Source organism: Manis pentadactyla, chromosome 1 (genome assembly GCF_030020395.1).
Source record: "Manis pentadactyla isolate mManPen7 chromosome 1, mManPen7.hap1, whole genome shotgun sequence".
NCBI classification, from domain to species: Eukaryota; Metazoa; Chordata; class Mammalia; order Pholidota; family Manidae; genus Manis; species Manis pentadactyla.
The window spans coordinates 164771591-164795428 of NC_080019.1; the positions used below are offsets into that span (position 1 = coordinate 164771591).

At 36.3% G+C, this 23838-nt stretch overlaps 1 protein-coding gene across 4 annotated transcripts in view; it reads right to left on the reverse strand.

Annotated features, from left to right (window-relative positions):
* Positions 1–6723: 6723 nt before the first annotated feature.
* CD47 (CD47 molecule) overlaps positions 6724–23838 on the reverse strand; it is a 43384-nt gene continuing 26269 nt past the window's right edge. For 2 of the 4 annotated variants that reach the window (XM_036930764.2, XM_036930765.2), the window contains exons 4-11: positions 21294–21401; positions 18563–18655; positions 17485–17577; positions 16068–16160; positions 10950–10981; positions 9508–9532; positions 8846–8878; positions 6724–6948 (exon numbers count right to left, since the gene is read on the reverse strand). In XM_036930764.2, the coding sequence (XP_036786659.2) occupies positions 6944–6948; positions 8846–8878; positions 9508–9532; positions 10950–10981; positions 16068–16160; positions 17485–17577; positions 18563–18655; positions 21294–21401 (482 nt within the window). In that variant the 3' untranslated portion in view covers positions 6724–6943. The remainder of the gene's footprint in view (positions 6949–8845; positions 8879–9507; positions 9533–10949; positions 10982–16067; positions 16161–17484; positions 17578–18562; positions 18656–21293; positions 21402–23838) is intronic. The other 2 variants (XM_057502427.1, XM_057502430.1) reach the window with 2 other exon arrangements.

Consider the following 23838-nt stretch of genomic DNA (forward strand, 5'->3'; position numbering starts at 1 on the left):
TACCTATTCATATAGTAAAGAAAAACGATTTTAGCCTGAAGGCCCGAGGATGAGATCTGGCAACTATTCCAGTCAAACCCTTTAGCCAAATGTTTTCCAGGATGTTATATTTGATACTTTTCCGGAGACATAAAAATAATACAAGAGCATTTTACTAAATGTGATTGATGCTTTTGAAAAAATAGTGGGGTTTTTTTGGTAATTTCAAGTGCAATTCTTTTAGGTAATTGATAAATGCCCTACAATCCACAAACCAGCTTAAAGCATAAAGAAAGATCTCATAATTTCTTGACAGCTTTCTTTGAATGAAGTGAGAACAATTTATATTTGTTGATGCTTTCAAATACATTCCTGTATAGGGTCCAGGTTATCTTTTCTGTTCCATTTAATAATGTTGTTACCAGAACAATCCCTATTGAGAACAAAGTATATAGCTAAAGATATAAGGAGACATGGGCTCTGTTGAATGCAAGATAATCAAATTTTTAAAAGTCCACCATATATTACCTCACCAATTCAACTGTGAGAATTGAACACTTAATAATGTTAAAATAAAGGTTTCTTCAGGTAACCAAATGTATGTATCCTCTAACTTGCAAAAACGGGGCAGATGAACATTACATTCTAAAAATATCTGGTTGAGCTGGGGGCGGAAGTTCCCAGGAGAGTGAGAAACATTCCTAGAACGAGCTGCCTGGGAGGTGGGGTTGGAAGTGTGCCACTCAAGGTGGTGGGGCAGTTCTTTCTACAACTGCTAGGGAAAGAGGCGTAGCAGCAGAGAGAGCAAAGATTCTAGTACTTGCCTGATGCCCTCAGAATGATGCATTTCCCCACAGTTACATTTATGATGATTGGTGTATATACAAAAATTTTCTTCACCCATAATGCAACTTAACTATAGCATCCCCCAAAATACAATGTTTTTAATAAAAATGGCTAAGAAAGCTCTTATGGACTCAAAAAGTTACATTATTATTTATTTTAAAAAGAAATAAGTAGAGGGCTTCCATGTAAGATACACTCCACGTTTTAAACAAATACACTTAAATTTTGTAAACTATCCATTTGTTTAGGAAATCTATCAGCTTATATGTTGTCGGTTTAACCTTGAGGAATTTCACAGGCAATTCGAAGAAAATTAGGAGGCAAAATGATAATCTTGTTTCTTGGAAGGCAGGTCTATGATCAGGTAAGATTATTTTAAGAGGAGGATTTCAGATACTAGTACGAAGCTATGGGGTTGCAACATCTAAGAGCAGCAGTTTGCCCATCTGCAGCAACGGCATGGTACCAGTCATCAAGACTGACAGCTGATTGCAGTTTTCAGATATATGATGATTTCTCCAAACTGGACTCCTTACCAAACATTTCCCATGGTCCAAATTGCGAAAAGATACTTGGTTTTCCACAACTGGCCATTATCAGAGCTGAAGAGTTGCTGTCTTCTAGTCAAATGACTAAATAAATAACCTCTCAGTGAGTAGAGTTAATAATCATTAAGTCCATTATCACTTCTGTGCAGTCTGCAGCACTGTCTTCAACATTAAACAATCAGTCCAATTATCCATAACTCAGGGTTAAAGACTTCATTTCCTTTTGATGTGATGGATGGGTACTTAAGCATAAAGCATATATAAGCAAAATAAGCACTGGGGGTAGAGATCCTGCACAGTCTCGGTTCTACACCGTCTCGGAACACCACACACTGTCAATTGTGCTTAAATCCCTGAGCTACTGGTGAAATCGTGTCCTACATGGATGGTGTTACCATAATCCATTATTTTCTAAAGCTGTCAAACTTGAGGCCTTGAGCTGGAAAGCCGCCACGCAAAAATGAAATCCAGTTACATTTGGAAGCCTACACCTCCGTGGGAGTTCTAATCAGGTTGAGTACAGTTCTGTTCTGCATAGAGCAGCTCTCAGTGCAGGAGGTAGGCCATTAAATGCTTTCTGAACTCCATTAGTTACTCCTGCTGAGAGTGAAAAAGTCCTCATAAATGCATAAAAACTAAATTGCCTATGAGGTAAAGAATGAGGTGGTACTTTGCTGCCAAGTATTATTTCCCATTCAAATAGTCTACAATCACACATACAATGCAGAATCAGAGTACATACCTGTGAGGAATGCTGTACTGACTAGGAATCCTGTGCTCAAAAACCTAATGACATCTCATCATCTGCTAACAACCCCTGACTTTGCTTCAAGATACCTTCCCCTCTGTTCTCCATCCCCACCCCAGAGGGAGCCCACAGCCTCATTTCCGGCTGGACATGAGACACAGGCTAGACCGGCCCGATCACAGCATCAGAGGGGACTGGTCTCAGGGATTGAGGGAGGGAGGCACATGACCCAGTCAAAGCACCGAGGGCAATCTCAGGTAGATGGGACTATGGAGAAAGAGAGATGCACTCTTTTTTCTCCTACTGCTTTCCCTGAACTTGGCAGAAGTTGGGGCTGGGATGACATGTGGCTGTTTTGCCATTGTGTACACCGTTAAGGAAGGCAAGGGCCAGTGTGAGATAGTGAGAGAGACATTGCATCTGTGTGACACTGTTTGGAGGCCCAGTATCCAGGTGTGTATCTGAATTTTCAGTTACATTAGCCAATATATCCCATTTTTCTTAGATATAGATTTTCTTTCACTTGCAATCAAAATAGTTCTCAACAGCCTATTAAGGTGAACCATTTCAACGAACATTTCAGACTTGGAAGAGGCACCTCTCATTCTGCAGATACAGGAGAGCAATGAGATGCAGTGAGGTGGCTTGCCCAGGTCCTCTGCTAGTTCACAGTATACACAGGACTATAACTCAGGTCCCCCACTTTCACATGTGAAGTTTGCTCTACACCATGGGAAAAATGTGCACAATGGACTTTTCCTAAACTTTTAAATTAAAACTTTGCTCCAAAGAAAAGGATACTTATTGGTATTATACTTTTAAAAATAATTCATGAATTAATTTTAAGTTATCCTTTGCAGTTACCTAGAATATGGGCAACTTGAGAACACATTAATTACATTTCTCAGAAATGTGCTGGTAGTCTGTTCTAACAGCAACAGAAATAGCCCAACAAAATAGCTTAAAATGTTTTATTAAGTATATATAATATTACAGGGTAGTATTTACAAAGTTATGTTTTTTAAATAAAAAAAGTACCTTGGCAAAGATTGCAGATATTCAAAGCTTCAAACAGTGATAAATTGATTTAATACATATAAAAAAAACCTTTAACGGTAACACAGCTGTAAAATAACTTTGGTCTTTAAATCACTGCAAAAAATGGCTACTGACAAATAGCACACCTTTAATTGCTATGGAAAAAAAGCCCCCAAGAGAGGATCTTGCACATAGCAACGCTGGAGTTTTATTTATTTAGAATGGTTAATGGATATTTATACGATGTGGGATCTAATTCTCAACAATGGCTTTTTGTAAATAATGCTCTGTTTAATAAAAACAGAAATGTTTCTCTCTCCCGCAACCCTGATAACAACACTTTTAAGATTCCACTGATGTTGCCTTACAGAGAAGCTTATGTAATACAAACGCTCTCTTTTTTTCAAAAGGCTAAATTTATGGGAAAGCTGGTCTTAAATGATAAGTAAGAGCTGTCAAAAACCAAAGGCAGGAAAACTTCCTGTTCACTGCTTATCTCCAAAGTTACCTGGATTATCCTTAGCAGCCATGGAAAATGACTTAACAAAGGACCTCAGTGGGTGACGGCAGTTAGTGATTTTTTAAAAAATGACACATGTAAAACTAATGTTTCTAAACAAACTCTCCATCAAATAAAACACAATACAGAGATGAGGGTTGTCCCACAATCATTTCTCCAGTTTCCAATGACAGATCAAGGGGTATGTATTTTTATACGCACACCACAGATCTCTGGTTTTGAATACTCATTTTAGGACAAAAGAAATCTAGAAGGTGATACAGAGCTTAATTCTTATTAATGAGATGAAGGAGTAAACTTGTCACTTTTTGAGCTTCAACTCAAACCACAATTTGGTTGGTCACTTACTACACTGACTACACCATCCTGAAAGAGAGCAATACTCCCAGTTATGGGATAGTTTCATTACTTTAATTCTGACATTATCAGAAATTTAAACAGAATGGACCTGGAGTTTCCACATGAAAAAAAAAATCATCACTTTTTTCAGGTTTTCAGAGCATGTGAAATTTGTCAGAAAAGTGTCTAGCTCATCCTATTAAAAGTGGGAAATCTACATATAGCCAACTCTCTATCACCAAACTTATGTACTGAATATCTAATGTATGAAAAACATTGCAGGAAAAAAAAGGAAGTAAAAAAAGCTCTTGCAATGGAAGAATTTTAAAATCAGGTGAGGGAAGCAAGACAAAAAGGCTAACAGGGCAAAGCAGAGACACATGAAGTACTAGGAAAGGTAGGATAGGAAGCGGCAGCCCGGAGCAGCTGTCCAGAGGTGGCTGGACAGCTGGGGACAAACTGCAAAGGAGAGCCAGTTGAGGAAAAAGGGCTGCAGGATGTTTTGAAGGAGAGGGAATAATTGATTTGGCCAAAAATGTTGGAAAAGTTGCAAAAATGACAAATCGTGTCACTCTGAGGACATACAATAAATAAAACCGAATCAAGAGTCAGTGGCAAAAATGGATCAGTGAGTAAAAAGCAGATCATGGGGGGAAGAGATACATCATGTTCCAAACATTGTGAGCAATTCTATTTGGTGTGGCAGGAAACTGGGATCCACTAAAGAGAATGAATGGGCCCAAAGATGCCCAAGCAACAGGACTCCTGTGGCTGCGGTCCTTTTCCAGAGCAGGTAACAACTAGTAAGAGCAAGAGTTGCTTTCACCTGGTACTTCTCCTGCTACCTCTGTGCGTTGTCTGGGGCAGTGAAAGCCTCAAAAGACAGGCAGCATTAAAGGGAACACAAAGGATAACGTCCCAAGATTGAACCCCAAATAAACGAGAGCTTATTACATATTAAAAGGTAGTTTATAAAAAAGTTCACTATAAAGATTTTCATACCTGACTTTTGTCTTAGTGGAGCACAGGAGTTTGGACCTTTTTCAAGTCTGTCTGCTTTTTTTCCTCCTTTCATCAAAACTGATTTCTAAAGTAACAAACAGCATTAGTAAAATACAAATATTTTCAGAAGGAAAAAGAGCGGCAGGAGCCATCAGCTGTGTATAAAGGAATACAACTCCCTCTACGTATAATATTTCAGATAGCAACACAATCAGGGAAGAAAAACTTTTTTTTTTCCAAGAACAGCTGACTTCCTTGTGTGTTCAGTTTTCTAAGAGGCATCAGTAGGTCATAAATTTAGTTTGCTATAGGCAAACCACTTGGTCCCAACATGAAATATGACAATTGATTTGGCATAAAAGAGGCACATGGGAACATTCAGTGGACTAATAACTATTAGTAATGCAACTACAAATAGGAAGTTCTTATTACACAAAGAGGAAGAATTACTAGTATTTTTAGAGGGTTTTGGTGAGCAGTCAACAAGCTTGGCAAATTGCCTAGAAGTTTTTAAAGTTTTAAGTGATCAAATATAATTCCACCCAATAAAGATCTTTGTTTTTAAATGTCTTTACTAAAAGCATGAAATTAACATTTGCTCTCCCGTAGGTACCCCACTGTTGTCCTTACAGAAGACGCATGTGCCTATCTTATACATGTGCACATACAAACACACACCCACACAGGAAAACGAGTGCTAATAATCTAAAAGTACTCCAGGCGATTACAACTGTCAGAATGTTAATTTTCTTCTAATGGGGATAGGAAACGTGTGAGTTTTGTTTTACTTCTCAATCTCAGAGTAAAGGGAATATGAGGCAGGACTACAGGAGGAAGATGATGAGTGTTTATCATGCAACATAGATACAACAATAATTAAACCACCCTTTCGAGGGCCGGCTGACTGGCCTGATGGTGACACATGTTATGCTGCCATGCAGGAGACTCATAGTTCAAATCTCAATCTTGGTTTCTCATGCCCCAGATCAGAAAAGAAGTGAAGAAACACTGAAGATTGTGCCTTCAAATCCGAGGAAAGGAATATATATGTTACAACCATCACTATTTTTTCTGAAAAGTGTGAACATAGTTCTCTGAGATAAGTCTGGCTCCTTTCTGCAATGATGCTATTGTGTCACTGGACCATGTTCAAAGAGGAGAAAAGGTGCTACATCTTGTACAGCAGAAGCAAATAACAGGAGGACAAGACAGAGTTTAAAGGGTTGTGTGAACAGAAGAAAAACACATCTGCCAATAAAATTACCCTAAATCTGAAAATGATCTGTTATACTGTATGTTCAAGGAAAATGCTGTGTGAATGGCAACCCCCAAGAATGACAACCATAATGTCCATTGATACAGCATCACACATAGGTGGCACACAAGTTCCCAGTCAAACTCCTGTCTGTACTTAGATTTGCTATTTCTTTGACCAGAAGTGGCAAACACATTATTCAGCGAACACCATAAATGCCAAAGGGGCTGTGAGTTTGCTAAGGTTTGATGGAAACCATTGTTGTTCATAGGTATCTCTGGGTAACCACCAGGTTATTCTCACCCTGAACAAATTTACACTAGTGTGACCTAGAGTCAAGAGGCCCTATGATCTGAAAGGCATAATTCTTGGAAGTTGCTCACTCACTTTTGCCCCTAACTGAATAAAAGTAGCAATAAAAAACTGGATCTCAGTTGGGCACACAACACAGATCATAATTCTTTTATTAACTAAATTACAAATGCTTTGAATAAAAACTTAACCGTAACAATCACTTAAGGGTCAATGATTTATTTTCTCCCAAAGATGTAAACCAGTTACTTGTTTCCTTCTCATGAACCACGAATCAAGGCCATGGTGCTGAAACACAAGCATATTCCTTTCATGTCTTACTACTCTCCAAATCAGAGTCCATCACTTCACGTCAGTTACTCTGGAAAATAAAAAAATAAATATATAATCATTATTCGTGCCTACTTTCTATGCATTCACAGGTTGATATATTAAAAATTTGGAATTGTTCTTCAAATGTACAGGATCTAAAAATAAAGTATTTGATCTTAGGTCTGCAAAGGTCATAGACATAAACCAGGCAATTCATTAGCCTTTTTTTTAAAAGGTGCAGTAAGTAAAAGGCCAGTGCCAAACGAAAATAAAAATTGATAAGGTCTGATAATCTCAGTTTGCTGGGTTAGCTGAGAAGCAAAAAGGGGCTGATTTTTCAAAGCAAAATATATTCATCACAGGATAATATTCTAGCACAGTCACTTTAGATTTACATCATCCATTGAATGGAAGTGAAACAAACATGCAATTAGGTGTAAGTGGAAGAGGAAATGGTGTTGGGGTCCTGAGGAGGGACATCACTCACTGACCAGGCAGACACACTGTCAAGCAGTCTATCAGTAGGAACAGTCCACAGTAAGACATTAAAAAACAACAACAAAAAAACCCCAACAAATTATGAACAGCTAAATATTTACAAAATTAAGGGAATTTCAAAGGTCATCATGGATATCATTATGTTATGAGCACATAAAAACTACTGTATCTCCTGATAGAGTGATTCAAAGAAAGTCACATCTTAAGGGAAATTAACAAACGAAAAGGCACCTAAGACTCTTATACTGGCTTTCTGAAAATGGAGAGAAGTTCAGTTTCTTCATGTAACTACAGAAGAATGACACCATAGTAGGAAAAGGAAAGAGAAAACAATTTAACAGAAAGAACACCAGAATGCTAACATGGACAAACCACGCCACAATTCCAAGTACCAGTTCTTTTGTTAAGGTCATTTAATTTATTCCTATTAACTACATTTTTTTTAAAGGAGGACAGTATTTAGTGTAACAAAACATGCAGTTTTGCAATAAGGGCTGTGACACAAACCTACGAAAGTAGGATCATTCTGTGACTCCCTGTTGAACACAGCCTAAGCATTGTTTCAAAAGTCAATCAACACACAATCAGTGTGTTTTTAATTTTGCGCAAAACTTAATTTTGCTCAGGGGAATAAAGCCTCTTGGGTTAAATGCGCTTTGCTACAGAGGTGAGCGGGTAGGTCACAGACTTTAAAATAGTAAGAGACAGCAAATTATTTACATGATCAAGGAATGATTGCAAATATCAAAGGTATGAAGACATTTTTGATAAACTAAAAATACATAGTTATTAAAATATTAAAAGAACTGAAGTATCGTGGCATGTTAAAGTAAAATAAAATGAATACTTATAGCACTCAATATCTCAGACTTCTTGATCTTTAAGAACAAATATATATGTCTTTAAAATATTCAGTAAAAAGTAGAAGTAGCTCAAAGTTCCAGAACAAGAAGCAAAAGCTGCAGAGACTAAACATTTCTCTTTTTAAATCCATTCCCAAAAGGCTAGAACCAAATTCCTGCTTAGAAAAGCAGAGATATTAAGTCGCCATGAGTTAAATGCAATAAATTGCCAACACAAGCACAAAAGAAACTCTGTCAAGATGATAAAGATTTGTGTCAGATTATCTACATGTGTTATAAAAAGCACTGTAAAGTTACTTGCCAGTTACTGCAACTGAAAAATATTTTTTAAAAAGCGTTAATTTCTCTTTGCTATGAGCAATATGACTGGAGAGTCTGATAGTAATACCCTACAGCTTTTATTATCACCAGCTTTGCAACTTTTAACAGATTTAAGTTTCATAAATGAGGAAATGTAGACCTTTATGATTTGACAGTGTCCCTTTTACTAAAAAAAAAAAAGCCATACTTTTAAGAAGCAATTTTATTTCTTTTCAGTGTCCATATTTTAGCCAATCTATAATTGTAGGTGCACTTTGTACTTACCATCATTCATCATTCCTTTTGATTCTTTAAATGCTAAGAATTAGTAGTAAACCAAGCAAGCAGTTAGTAAGGTTACACAATTAGAAATCATTTCTAAATAAACAAATATGCACTAATATCATGCCAACTATATACCATAGCTGTAAAGCCAAATTAATTTTAAGGCTACCATTTATTACAAAAGGCTTTCTGTGGATCATACCCACAGCCTCCACAAAGGAAACAAAGTCAGTTGGGATACAGATCTATATTTAGAGAGAAAGAAAGAGATATTTTGTTCTCACTCCAGTGATAGACTGTATCTTTCTGAAATGTATAAATCAGAAGTTGAAATTAATTGAGAGTCTTCTCTAATGGGGATATTACAGGTCATTTTGGCCAATATGAAAAGGCAATGATCCCCTCACCCAACCATCACTTGGCTAGCACAAGCAACTACTTGAGCAACACAGTGCAGTGTATTTTTCTCAGAGATGAAAATATTGCAAAGCAGTACTCTTAATTCTTGGTGAATAATCAAGAAAAGAGAGGTCAAGGAAAGAAAAAAAACTACCTTCTCCCCAAGGTATAGATGGAGCATTTTAACTGCTTTTTGGAGCTAGTTCTAATTGTAATCTAGTAATGGATCAAGCAGAATATACAAGTTTGTAATAACCACATACCATTAAGGGGTTCCTCTACAGCTTTCTGGAAAATATTTAAAATATATTTACATAAAAATAGATTTTATTTCATATCCTTTTGTAATTTATATACACTAACATTTAAATTATATAGTAAACAGTGAATCCTACAATCTAAAAACAAAATAAGGCAATAAAGGTTAAAAAAGCAAACCTTGTCTTCCTAATAGTTTAATAGTAACTGTATCATTTTCTTAATATTCTTTTCCTATGCAGATTTACCCTACCCATCCTACCTCTCTCAAGAAATCCTAACTTCTTGAAAAAATTATTGAAGTGCAAACATAAGTAGCAGGATTATCAGTACAGTTAAACAAGAGATGAGAGCAAAGCAGAAACATTTTCAAGTGATGCAAAATTGAACTCAGTAATAGGGAAAGTGAATGCATTAGGATTGAAGGGTCCAATGGTTGGATTACCTTAAACAGAAGAACTTTAAAAACTGCTGGCTGTTTGTGACCAATGTAGAATAAACACCTGAGGTAAGATGTGCACGTGTGCATGCCACACACACACACACACACACACACATACACACTCCGTATGTGGCCTGCACCCCCCACCCCCCACGTATATATTCCCCAAACTGCTCCAGCCTTGCAGGCCTTTGTGTTGAGATTTATCAGACTTAGGAGTATGGGTAATCCTACCTCCTACCACACACAGGAGTCTGGATTTCACATTCCATAGAGCTGTCACTAATCCTTCACAGGAAGATGAGTACAATACAGTCCTTTCCAGAGCTTATTTTCATAAAATAGCCCTTGGGCCTGTCACTATGATGAGTGTCTATTTATAAGGGATTTTTTTCATACCCCTCCTTGATCCCTCTCAGTTTATCTCCTAAATTTGCTCCTCTTCTTGGAAGTTTCTCAGGTAACTATTAAGGTATCCAAGATACAGTGAAAACTACAGTACTGTTTGGAGGAAGAAAATGCTTATAAGATGGGGGAAGGAGGGAAGTGAATCATAATTCAGAGCAGATATTTTTCAGCAATATTTACATTTTATCAATTATTATTTTTAACAATATCTAATGTAAATCTCTCCCCCTCATTTTAAAATACCATTTTGTACATATACATCAAGTGGATCCAATAGATGATGCAATATATTGGGATCAGCTTTCTTCAACAGAGATAATAACCATCATTCTTACACATAAACTTTCCAGTTTCAGTGTGAGAAGTCAGCCCCATCTTAAGGAATCATTTATTATATCCCATTGCTACCAAATGACCAAACATAGGTTTTAAAATAGAATTGGACCTATTCATGCAAAAGTCATAAAATCACTTCAATGTTCTCTTAATTTAATGTTACACTGAACAGTAGCAAAAGGGTTCAATATTTCAATTACCATTCCTCAGTCTAAACCACCAAGTGATCATTCTCAATTCATTAAAGAAATTTTAACTTACCCTAGGAGGTTGTATAATCTTCTGATTGGAAGCTGATATAATTAAAAAATAAGGAAATGAATTTAATAAATGAAAAAAATCAGGCAATATAACATTTAATTTTATGATAAAATGTTCAGGGCTGAAACTAGACATGCCAGGAACTCCACTGAAAGAGTTCCAGCTTTGATAGTCTATTAAAAAATACAGAACATTCTTGATTACATGCATTTATAGAATACAGTGATCAAATAACCCACCTGCATCAAGTTATAAACATACATATTCTCTCTTTCATGCATGCCATATATCCCCAGAAATCAGCCACTTCCTTGTGGAAAAACACTATCATCTCCTCACCTGCACTGGACTCCACATCCTTCCCTACTCCACCCAGCCAGAATGAGGACAGAATGTGGCAATGACCAGTCTCCACCTTTACTCCTCACCTGCCCTTAGCTCACTGCTCTTGTTCCTTGTAGCCCACTCTTCTTTTATTTTCTCCTTCTACCTTTCCTTTTTCAAAGCTCCAGATAGCTAACAAACTCAAGAAAATATTCAGATCTCCTCTGAGTTTAACGAATTATTCTGAGCAGCTACTTTTAGCCACAACCAAGCCCTTCTCTATGTATTCCTTCTTAGCTTTCCAAGTTACCCTTTTCACTGCTTCTGAATGGACTGATTAATGAAGATGAAGGAACACAGGGCGTGAAGAAAGTGACAGAGCTGCACAGGGAAGAAGAGAGAATTTCCTTACAAAAACTAAGGGAGGAGGTCGCAGAGCAACTAAAATCAGTCCTAAATACAGAACAAGAGTCCCACAAACACAAAGTCTCAACCAGCAACATCTTATGAACTAGTCAGTAGGAGGGCAGTGCTACTGGATAATGTTGTCATCGCACTGTCCCCTGGATTGGACAGCACTGGATTTGCTTAGGAACCAACTGAGGCACACACCAGAACTGCTCTAGGGTTCTGTGCTATTTATTTACTACCACTCCTCCACGCCCACCCCATGAAGCTTCCAAAGCTGATGGGAAACAGGGTGAGACCTGACCCAAGGGCAGCCAATCTACAGTCTAGCCAGAAGCTGGCAAGGCTCTCAAACAGGGAAAATGGCAACTGGCCTGCAAAGTTTCTCTCTCCCACTGGATCCTAAAGAGGAGAAAGAGAAGACAACTAGAGAGTTGGTTATGGGAAAGAAATGTGGCAAGGAGACACTCAAAGCTTAGAGCCAAAGGTAAGGAAAATAATTAGCAAGAAGACAAGAATGAGATAAAAATATAAGGACAAAAAGAGAGGATGAGCTAGTTGGCTAGTAGAGAACTAAAGAGACAGGAACTAAATAACATAAACTGGCAGGAGGGTATCAATGGACTCTTACCGCAGGGAGGGCAGCATGAGGACTCAGTCCTTAGAGATGTATCGGATCCTTCCCATTCCTAACTTACTCACTGTTCTGCTCCAGGGAGGTCCAGTTATGTATCTGCTGTCATTAGATTCCTATCTCTGTCAGTGTCATGTGGCTTTAAAGTAAATCTCCTTTATTGGACACACTTGGGGAGCAATTGGGTCTTTGCAACCAAACAGGAAGACAATTCCTTTTTAAAGTATTATGGAGTGAAATGGGTTACGAATATGGGTGAATCACATTTAGTAGCCTTCCATAGAAGCCAAGTAGAATGACACAAATTTACTAGGGACCATCACAAGTTATACGTACAGTTGACTCTTAAACAACATGGGTTTAAACTGCGTGGGATCACTTATATGTGGATTTTTTCAATAGCTATATTGGAAACTTTTTTGGAGATATGCAGCAATCTGAAAAAACATCTTCTACCTTGCTTACCTTACTGTAACAATACAGTATATAACATAAACATATAAAATATGTGTTAATCAACTGTTTATGTTGTTGGTAAGGCTTCTACTCAACAGTAGGCTATTACTAGTTAAGTTACTGGGGAGTCAAAAGCTATATGTGTATTTTTGATTGTGCAGGGCATTGGTGCCCCATCCCCCCATTGCTCAAGGGTCAATTGTATATATAATTTACTTCAACTAAACCATGCTCTATATCTATGTTCTATCTGGGAAAAGAGAACTGAACTGGTAATGTAAATATGTAAATTTCAGACTGGTAATGTGAAAGTTCAGGGATAGGATTTTAGAGCCATATTTTTGAACTCATAAGTTTATCATAATTCGTACTGAGAACTGCCAAGTAACTCTTTTTCTACCCTAGGAATGTGTAAAGAATAGTTTCTGAGTTCCAAGGAACATCACATTCGGCTAGTCCATTGTGGAAAAAAGAGGTTCTATAAAGAACAAGGATTCAAAGGAACACCTATCAGCTGTGATCCCTCTGATAATATGTATTTAAAAAATAAAAGCTTCAAGGATTCCATATCAACTGACTTGCAATGCCATAAATATATTTTTAGGTGTTGAATTTTCAGAAATACTTTTCCTATGGATCCCAGATTCCCCTTCTTCCAAAAATGGGTGAGACAATATCATTAAATTATATATATATATTCCGTGTCCTTCTAAAATATCTTTGAGATGTTATAAATATGATTTCTGACTGCTAGAAGGCTGATTTGTATCAAGACATGATCATATGCCCTTATACTGAATTGGTAATGGTTTTTAAAAAATGAATTAGATTGGCCCTTAGAAATAATGGGTATAGAAAGTCCTATAAATATCAAGCCCAATGTTAGTGAGTTTAATCTTCTATATATGTTCTCACATTGTTATTGTTCCCATCCCCTGAATTCATTTTATAAGATTTAAATGCTTCCAGTAAAAAAAAAAAAAAAATCCAACATAGTTAAAAAAGATCATAGACAATGCAGGTTAAAACACTACTCTTTAAAGTAACAATTAAGGCCACAAATTTAAACTTGGAAATAATAAAAATTATAAAATTTAAAATTCTCATAGGGTCATTAACTTTCTCTTACAGAGGTAACTTGCATTTTTAAAAGAAAAACTATCTGAGGATTTTATTGCACTTAAGTTATGTTCATTTGGGTTTTCCAAAACAGAGCATCTGCAATGAATAAGAATTATTTTAGAAACATTTACAATTTTTAATTGGTACAAATGCTCAGATTTGTAACCTTACTGTTACATATTCTCAAGATTTACACATTCATATAAGGAAAAAATCAATTTTCCTATTCTACCACATCTAAAGAGCAACTTTCAGTACCTTTTCTCTTCTTGCCCTTCAACTGACCGAAGGTGTACCTCTGAACTCTGGCATCAGACAAGTTGATTTGAAAAATTAATTGAGAATACTCTCAAAATCAGACAAGTTGATTTGAAAAATTAATTTAGAATATTCTCAAAATGTCTTTTATAAACTCAATTCTCAACTTATATATGGTATACTTATATGTTAAATTACAATAAAGAAAAAATAATTTGGGGAACTTTTCAGGATTTCACTTTTGCTTTGATTTTGATGTGAGAACAGTACATTTGTTACACTGGTTTGATGGGTTTCTTAGGGATATAAGCAATGGAGAAAGGGGAAAGCAAGGTCAAAGGGGGTGGCAGCTAGACAATGCCTAAGTCCACTTGAGTCAGCATTCCAGACCTGCTGGCAACTCTAGTGAATATCACTCTTTGTTAGGCATGGGGGAACATGGGAATGCAGGGAGGGCAATCCAGATGACAAGGACAAAAAAGAACAATGATCAGAGCTGACCATCAGTCAAAGACACCTAATGCCACATCACTCTGTACAGATCACATATTGCTCACAAGCATATATAGGGAGCAACACAATCAAAAGTGTCATCTTCAAGAACCAGATAAATGGTAATTAGAAGACTCAACAAAAATAGAATATGTATCAACATTCATAATGTGATGCTCCTGATAGCTACCAAATGAATGCCACTCTGCTTTATAAGTCTTAATTGTGTTTTATTGATTTATGAGGCATGAACTAAGAAAACTGCATTGAGAAAACACCTCTAATTTATGAACACATTAACGAAAGATAGGTAGATTTTCATTAATATTTTAATTGTTTATATAAATTTTAGTTAAGTACAATTGTTTATCTAATAAGCATTAATTAAAAGGGGACAAGGAACATATCACAGAATTCTGAAATTCAGTGATTAATCAACAAAAGCTGAAGTTTAGAAATTAAAATTTCTTGAAAGTATTATGCAAGTTATATGGGAATTACTTGACTGTTTATATTGAGAAACACAGTAAAGTTCACCTAAAGCAAAGCAGGAACATCCATCTTTCTACTGCATTAATTTTAACTTTTGATTATTTTGACAAGTGATTAAGAATTTGCTTTACTTCATAAATAAAAACATACTTTTTTAAGGCAGACTAATGTAAATCAGATTGTAGGACCTTCTTTAGCTTAAGGAAGACAACGTACTAGTTATAGGCACTATTAGGAGAATCTATTCTAGAAATGTTATTAAATATAGGAATTTATAAAGAAACTTGTTATGAAAATTGTCAGACTGAACACAAAGTCTAGAAACAATGAGCTAATTCCGTATTTACTAAATTGATTTTAAAAGTAGTAAAAGCCTAAATTTTGCAACTCAATGTTTTTATTATATAGGTTTTAACAAAATATTTTAAAGTCAAGTGTCAGAGGACACTGCTCTTTAAAGTAATAAGTAATGAAGTTTGAATTACAATTCCTATTAGAGGAGTCAAGGTCTAAAAAATCTGTAAGAAGAGCAGGTGACAAATTGGTCTCTGTGAAAGAGCTCTATCATAGAAACAACGGGCCAATTAAAACTCCTTTTCTATTAATTAAAATGAATCCTCAATAATCTCTCCTATGACTTAAAAGTCTATATATTCTAAAACATGAACCATTTTGTTGTAAACTAGTTTACAATCTAAACCTTTCATTAATTCAGATGACTTCTTTCTCTTTTGTTACCCACAAATCATTCCAATGTTATTATTAAAAAAAAAAAAAATAACCAAACAGCAACAGCATTCAATGTGCTTTCTCATTTTTGGCGTTACTAATTCATTTCTTTGGTCCTAAACTGTAAGAACCAAGCAAAAGCATTTTTGAAATCATATATTTGAAGTTCTTGGAATAGGCTAACAAAAATAAAGCTGACTTACCAACAAATTTCATATAAACTAATCCAAGTAATTCTGCTAGAGCTGTAATACCCAAACCTGAAATCAGAAGAGGGCCATGCACTGGTGTACACTCTGTAAAAACAAATGAAAATTTAATTAGAAATTCAAAAAAGTAACTGAATTTTTAAAAAGAACCAAGAATAACAGTGCTTATCAAGTTTTAAGGAGGATAATTCCTTTCCTAATCACCAAAACCAAAAATTATCTACATAGATTTCTTAACTCATTTAGTGAAATGACTCCAGATCTTAAAAAACAAACTTTGTCTGCATAACGTGTTCCTTATCATATCAAGACTAATGGAAAATAGTGTGTAAAGCCTAAGGCTTCAACCAACTGCACCTGGTTATTTCAAAAGTTCTCCCACAAACACAGTCCTAGTGGTTTGGCTGCTCTAACAATTAGCCCACAAGCCATGTAAAAACTTCTCATGGCAATGTTGAAAACACCATTCTCAGCGTGGGGGAAATGAAAGTTAAAAAAAAAAAGTGCACAACGCCAAATGCTGTAAAGGATGTGGAGCAATAGGAACTTTCACTCATTGATAATGGGAATTGAAAAAGCCATTTTGAAAGATAGCTTGGCAATTTGTTACAAAACTAAATATATTCTTAACATAAAATTCAGCAACCACCTCTTTGGTGTTTACCTAAATGGAGTCAAAAACTTATGTCCGCACAAAAATATGCACATGGATGTTTATAGCCACTTCATTCATAATTGCCAAAAGCTGAAAGAACCAAGATGTCCCTCAATAGGTGAATGGAGAAACAAACTGGTAAATCCACCCAATGGAATATTATTCATTACTAAATAAAGATGATCTATCAAGCCACAAAAAGATATGGAGGAACCTTAAATGATTATTCCTAAGTGAAACAAGCTAATCTTCAAAGGCTACATACTATATGATTCTAACTATAAGATATTCTGGAAAATGCAAAACTATGGAGACAGTAAAAAGATCAGTGGGGATTTAGGGGAGGGAGGATGAATAGGCAGAGCTCAGAGGATTTTTTGGGTGGAGAAACTTTTCTGTATGATACTGCGTCTATGATCCACTGGCTTTACATTTAACAAAATCATAGAATGTGTAACACCAAGAGTGAGCCCTAATGAAAACTATGGACTTTGGATAATAATGGTATGTCAGTGTTGATTCAACAATTGTAACAAATGTCCCCCCTGGTAGGGGGTGCTGAGAGTGGAGGAGGCTATGAGTATGTGGGGAAAATGGGAACTCTTTGTACTTTCCACTCAATTTTGTTGTAAACCTAAAACTGCTCTGAAAAATATAGCTTATATATTTAAAAAAATAAAAGAAGAAAGAGAAGGAAGAGCTCTAAGAAAAACCCCTAGTAAGACAAACTGGGTCTGAGAGGAATAGGACTCTTACCTGAGACACAGAGGCTTAGTCCAACCACAGAGAGCCCATAGCCTAGCACCTGAAGTATCAGTATGGCAATGATGAAGGAGGACAGCCCAATAGCTGGAGGGAGGAAAAGCAGGTTGAGAGCTCTGACGTGGCAATCCTACTCGTATTTCATGCAGTCAAGAATAATATCCTACGACCAAAGACTGACATCCGGATTTCCTCGTCAGATGGCAGCACTCTTTCCCAGTGATCAAACCTTGCCTTTCCACACAAGTAGTAAGCTCCAGACTCACATATTCAAGTGTTTTATTTTCAACTGAGCTGAGCTGGATCACAGATTTTACCCAAAATCATAGGACAATGCTGCTTTTACCATATTTATGCATTTTACAGTATGAATGGCTATTGTGCATGGCTTTGCCACACGGCACACAAACGTTCTCTGGTGCAAAGAACCACTATGCAAACACGCCATTGTAAACATCATAACCTCTACTTGTGAACTTAGGTCTGTGATTTTATAACAAATTAATAGCTCTCCGATGTACAGCAAGCCAGAAATAGGCTCTAAGACCAAGAGTTAAATATGCAAATAGAAAAAAATAGCCTGTGTAACAAAACAAAATTATGTTAGTGGTTTATTCCAAAAATTCAGAGAAGTGATACCAATTATAGGTTAGATGTCTATGTTGTTTTTTAAGAGTACAATATTAAGATCTGCCAGAAACTAAAAAACTACATATTTCCACTATTTGTAATTTAAACAGCATTTTGCAGAACTAGTTTTTTTTAACAGAGAAGCTTAGCAGAGAAGAAAAAGAGCATATTCAATATCTACTTACAACTTCATAAAACTGAAGTAAAAATATGAAGATAGTCAATATATGGAAAACACTTTTTGCAAAATAACTGAATGCCTTGAAAACCTAAGCTAACCTTAAATTTAATCCATATGGGAAAAAAGTCACTTAGAAAGACTTGTGAAATATTTTAATAAACTGACTTTTGTTGAGTTGTTAAAAAATATGAAAATATTTTAACCAAAAGTGCTGTTTTTAAATGAAAAATATGGGCAAAGTCATGCTAAACAAATACTCACCTATCGTAAACACACAGTACTGAAGTAATATTAATATCGCTGTAGGAATTACAATTAAACCAAGTCCACAAGCATTCTTTATGGAATATTCACCTGTTAATAAAAACAATATTTAAAATATTTTCCTACATACTTCCAACCCCATGGGAAGTTAAATGAATTTATTAAATATATTAATGTCAATACTACTCTTCTAAACTGTGAAAGGTTTAAAAAAATAAAGGCATAACTCATATTATTGCACTTCACTTTGTCATACTTTGCAGATATTGCATTTCTTATAAATTGAGGGTTGGTGGCAATCCTGTGTCAAACAGGTCTATTGACACAATTTTTCCAACAGCACTTGCTTGCTTCATGTCTCTGTGTCACATTTCAGTATTTCTTGCAGTATTTCAAACTTTTTTCATTATTATTATATTTGTGATGGTGGTCTGTGATCAGTGATCTTTGATGTTACTATTATAATTGGTTCGGAGTGCCATGAACCGTGACCATATAGGATGGAGAACTTAATCAATAAATGTTGTGTGTGTTCTGACTGTTCCACTGACAGGCCAGTCCCCTGTCTTTCTCTCTCCTCCCCTCAGGCCTCCTCATTCCCTGAGACACGCAATATTGAAATTAGGCCAATTAATAATCTTACAATGACCTCTACGTGTTCAAGGGAAAGGAAGAGTTGCATCAAAGCTAGAAATGACTAAGCTTTGTGAGGAAGGCATGTCAAAAACTGAGTGAGACAGGTTGAAATCTAGGCCTCTTGCACCAAACAATTAGCAAGGTTGTGCATGCAAAGGAAAAGTTCTTAAGGGAAATTAAAAGTGCTACTCTCCAGTGAACACAGAAATAACATAAATGCCATAGACAGTGATTCCTCTGTGGATCTGGGCAAAGTCAGTTGAAAACCTTCTCGAAAGAATCACCATTCTAGATGGCATTAAGAACATTCATGATTCATAGGAAGAGGTCAAAATATCAGCATTCATAGGAGTTTGGAAGAAGTTGATTCCAACCCTCATGAATGACTTTGAGTAGTTCAAGATTTCAGTGGAGGAAGTATCTGTAAACGGGGTGGAAATAGCAAAAGAACTAGAATTAGAAGTGGAGGCTGAAGATGTGACTAAACTGCTGCAATCTCATGACAAAACTGACACATGAGTAGTTCCCTTCTTAGGGATGAGAAAAGAAAGTGGTTTCTTGAGATGGAGTCTACTGGTGAAGATGCTGTGAAGACTGTTGAAATGACAACAAAAGCTTTAGGACAGTACATAAACTTAGCTGATAAAGCAGGAGCAGGGTTTGATTCCAATTTTGAAAGAAGTTCTACTGCGAGTAAAATGCTATCAAACAGCATCCTGTTTCACAGAGAAACTGTGAAAGGCAGCCAGTCACAGCAAACATCATTGCCACAGCCACCCCATCCTTCAGCAAACGCTGCTCTGTGATCGGTCAGCAGCCACCAACATCGAGGCAGGACTCTCCACCAGCAAAAAGCTTACAACATCCCACTAAAAGCTAAGATGACGGCTAGCAATTTTTAGCAATATTTTTTAATTAAGGTACATACACTGTTCTTTTTTAGACATAACAAAAATCTATTTTGACTCACTGTATTGTGACACTGGCTTTATTACAGTGGTCTGAAACCAAGTCCATAGTATCTCCAAGGTATGCCTGTGTATGTTTCCCCCAAAACTTCACACAAAATAAGTGACTACTTTTTTATTATTTAAGACCAAACTTAAGATAGCTGAGTGTCATCATGTAAGTCTCAACTTGCCGAAACCCTGAATTGGCTCTGCCTCCTTTTAACTACTTAAAAACAGAATTCCAATGAGAAACTGTGGAGTCATCTCTCACCATTTCCTTCATTTTCTATGTTCAATCTGTCCCAAAGTCAAAACAGTTATCTTCTGAATTCATCTACCTCCTTCCCATGTCTTCACTAACTCTTAGCTGCAAAGAGAGCTGCCAAATTTATGCTCCTAAACATTACATCTATACTGTGTCCTGTTCAAAAACAATGGCTTTCTACAGTCTACAGTTTGAGTCCCAGCCTATCTTTGCTCTTCTTTCCATGTACTGCATACCTTTATTTTCCATTCACACTCCCTCCCTCCAAATTCAACTACTATTTCAGACTTGCTTCCCCCATTCATTCCCACTTCCATGTTTTGGCCAGTGAAGTTTGCCTTGGAATGCTAACCCTAAAGATCACCTTCTAATTCCCAGAATGTGAATATTAACATATATGGCAAAAGAGTAAGCGTTACATTATATAGCAAAAGATATGATTAAAGTTAAGGATTTTGAAAGGAGAAGTTTATTCTGGATTATCCAGGTGGGTCCCAAATCCAATGACAAGTGTCTCTGTAAGAAAGAGGCAGAAGGAGATTTGACAGACACAGAGGAAAAGAAACAGAGGCAAGGAGGAGGCAATGATGATGGATGCAGAAACTGGAGTTATGTGGCCATAAGCCAAGGGGCTGTAAAGATTGCCAGCAAACGCCAGAAGCCAGAAGGGCTATGGAACCCTGAGAGCCTTGGGAGGGAATATGGCCCACATGACATCTTTGTTTCAGACTTAACGGCCTTCAGAACTCAGAGGGCTTTCTTCTACTGTTTTAAGTCAGCCAGTTTGAGGTGATTCATTACCACAGCCCTAGGAAACCACCTCTCTGTAGCCCTAGGAATGCCCTCGTCTACGCCAGTCCTGCCCCCCTCAGCTTACCTGGGATGAAAAGAATGGCTCCAACAATGACAACTGCAGTGAGCACTAGGCCGGCAACAAATAAAGGAATGGTTTTCTCCTTCGTGTAACTGGATTTATATTTAAGTGCTTAAAAAGAAATCAAAGAATTACATTAACTCAATCACAAGAAGTGAAGCTTATAAAGTGCAGAGACAAACTGATAACTTATATAACTGAATAACCCATAAGGAACAACTGCTTCATATCATGTCAGGTCACTTCAAATCTTCTTCATAGTAAGTCAATGGCTAAATAGTGTTGTGGCCGTAAATATGGATGATAAATTTATAGGTGACACTTCAATCCTCTGTATTTTAAAGAATGCTGTTATATACATCAGGCTTTCTCAGTCAAGGCATTATTAACGATTTGGGCCAGATAAGTGTTTGCTGGGAGGATGCTCTGTGCATTATAAAATGTTTAGTAGCACCCCTGGTCTCTAAACACTACATGATAGTAACAGCCCCCTAGTAGGGTCAATTAAAAATGTCTCCAGATATTATCAAATGTCCCCTGAGGATCAAACCTGTTTCAGGCTTACAACTGACATATATAATGCTGAGGAGAAGTATCTCGCAAATTAGTAGTATCAAGAAAAAGAGAATTTTGTTCCACCTTATATAAAATTAGTATAGCATCTAGAAATCTAAATATTTTATTTTGAAAAAGTAGAATGAACAGTGGACAATCAGACCCTCTTGAAATCCTGAGGGGGGAAAATGCTTAAACTGTTCAACTAAAATAATCTCACAAAAATAAACTACAAATACTCAGTAGACTCATCATACATGTTATCGTTTTTGATACGAGCTCTACTGTCAAGTATCTAGTACCTTCTCTGAAAGAAGAGTATGATAGATAAGCCTAAAAATATCACTTCTTTTATTACTATATATTTACCACTTGGATTTTGTTTGGTTAATATTAAAATCAATTTTTCACTAAGAAAGTTGTTAAAAGTAACCTAACAGCAGACTGAGTAGCAGAGAAACAGAATGCGTGATTGAAATTCTGCTGTGCTTCACACACACACGATATTCTCCATGCTATTAATCAAGGGTAACTCTCTTGAGGGGCACAGTTTTTTAAAGTGCTGCACTTAAATTTGCTTCCACTAAAATGACAAACAGATTAGATATACTCAAACCAACAAATAAATCCTAAATGACCACATTAAATTCAATGTTACAGGTATTATGACCTAGGGTTATATTATAACCTATGGTTAAGGTGTTTAAGGTATAATACACCATAATAACATAGGCACCTGACTTTTAAAAAATCTCTCCCTCCTCATACGTTAGATTATAACCCCAACTTTATACCCATTAGGGGGAGATGGAAGGCTAGGCAATTATCAGTCCTGAAGCTGGGTAACTGGAATCTACATGAATCAGAAGAGTGAGAAACAATGTGGCAAATTCCCCAGGCTTTCACTTGATCCATCCAGTCTTGGAACTCATGTGACAATGACTCAGTCGTGGCCCCACCTTCTCACAAGGCACAGATTTTCACAGCTTCACTATTTTCTAGCTTCAAACACTGGCTAGGATGAAACTCCATGGATAGCTCATAAAAGGCACTGACACAGTTAGAAAAAGAAACTTTCTCTAGACACGTGTTAGATTGTCCATTTTAATTCCATATATACTGTTATCTAAATAGAGCTTGAAAATTCTGCAAAAGGGTTATCAAATAGAAGCCATTTCAAAGGTCCTCACAATCAAACATTCCTAAGAGACTCTTTCAGGTTTAATTCAATACATGAAAGGACTACTTAGATCAAGCAGCAAGAATTCAAGGTAGAGTACAGTAGAAGTTCATGTAAAAAGGTAGGCGTTCCATTCTTAACAAAAGTAAGAGTCTGAACCTCATATAAAATTCTACCTCTTCAGGCTTAGGAAGAGCTATAGAAGAAAAACAATGCCAACAATAGTAATAATAATAAAGCAACACAAAATATTCCTATTGACAATGTTTTACCACAGAATGGCCTTTTCAAAACCTTTGCATTTAACGACACTCATACTGGAGGTACCTTTAGTTCCTGTTGATTGGGTCAACTACTACTTATTTTCAAGGCTATCCCAACTCTTCTTTAAATTAAGCAGCCATTTCTAACAAATATACTAGTAAGGTCTATTTAAGTAACCATAAGCAATGAAAGAATACCTCCATGTTCCATTTAATAAACCTTTAAAAAACATTTCTTTTGACTTATTTTCTTTGCTCACAGTGACCATATTTTAGCAGGTCCTTAGGAAGTGTGAAGCTATCCTGTTGCTAGTCCAGTTGTCAAGTTTTCCAGTGTAGCTAAAGGGTCAGGAATCTAATATAGATGCCATAGAACCCAATAATCTCAAAGATTCTTTATTGGTGATCTTTTCTTATCCTTTGATAAATAGATTTATCCTTATTTATTAAACCTATCAAAACTTTAATTGTAACAGAGAAAATAAATTAAAGCCATTTCCCAAACATTTAGCATTAAGATGAAGATAATTTAATATGTTCTTAATAACAG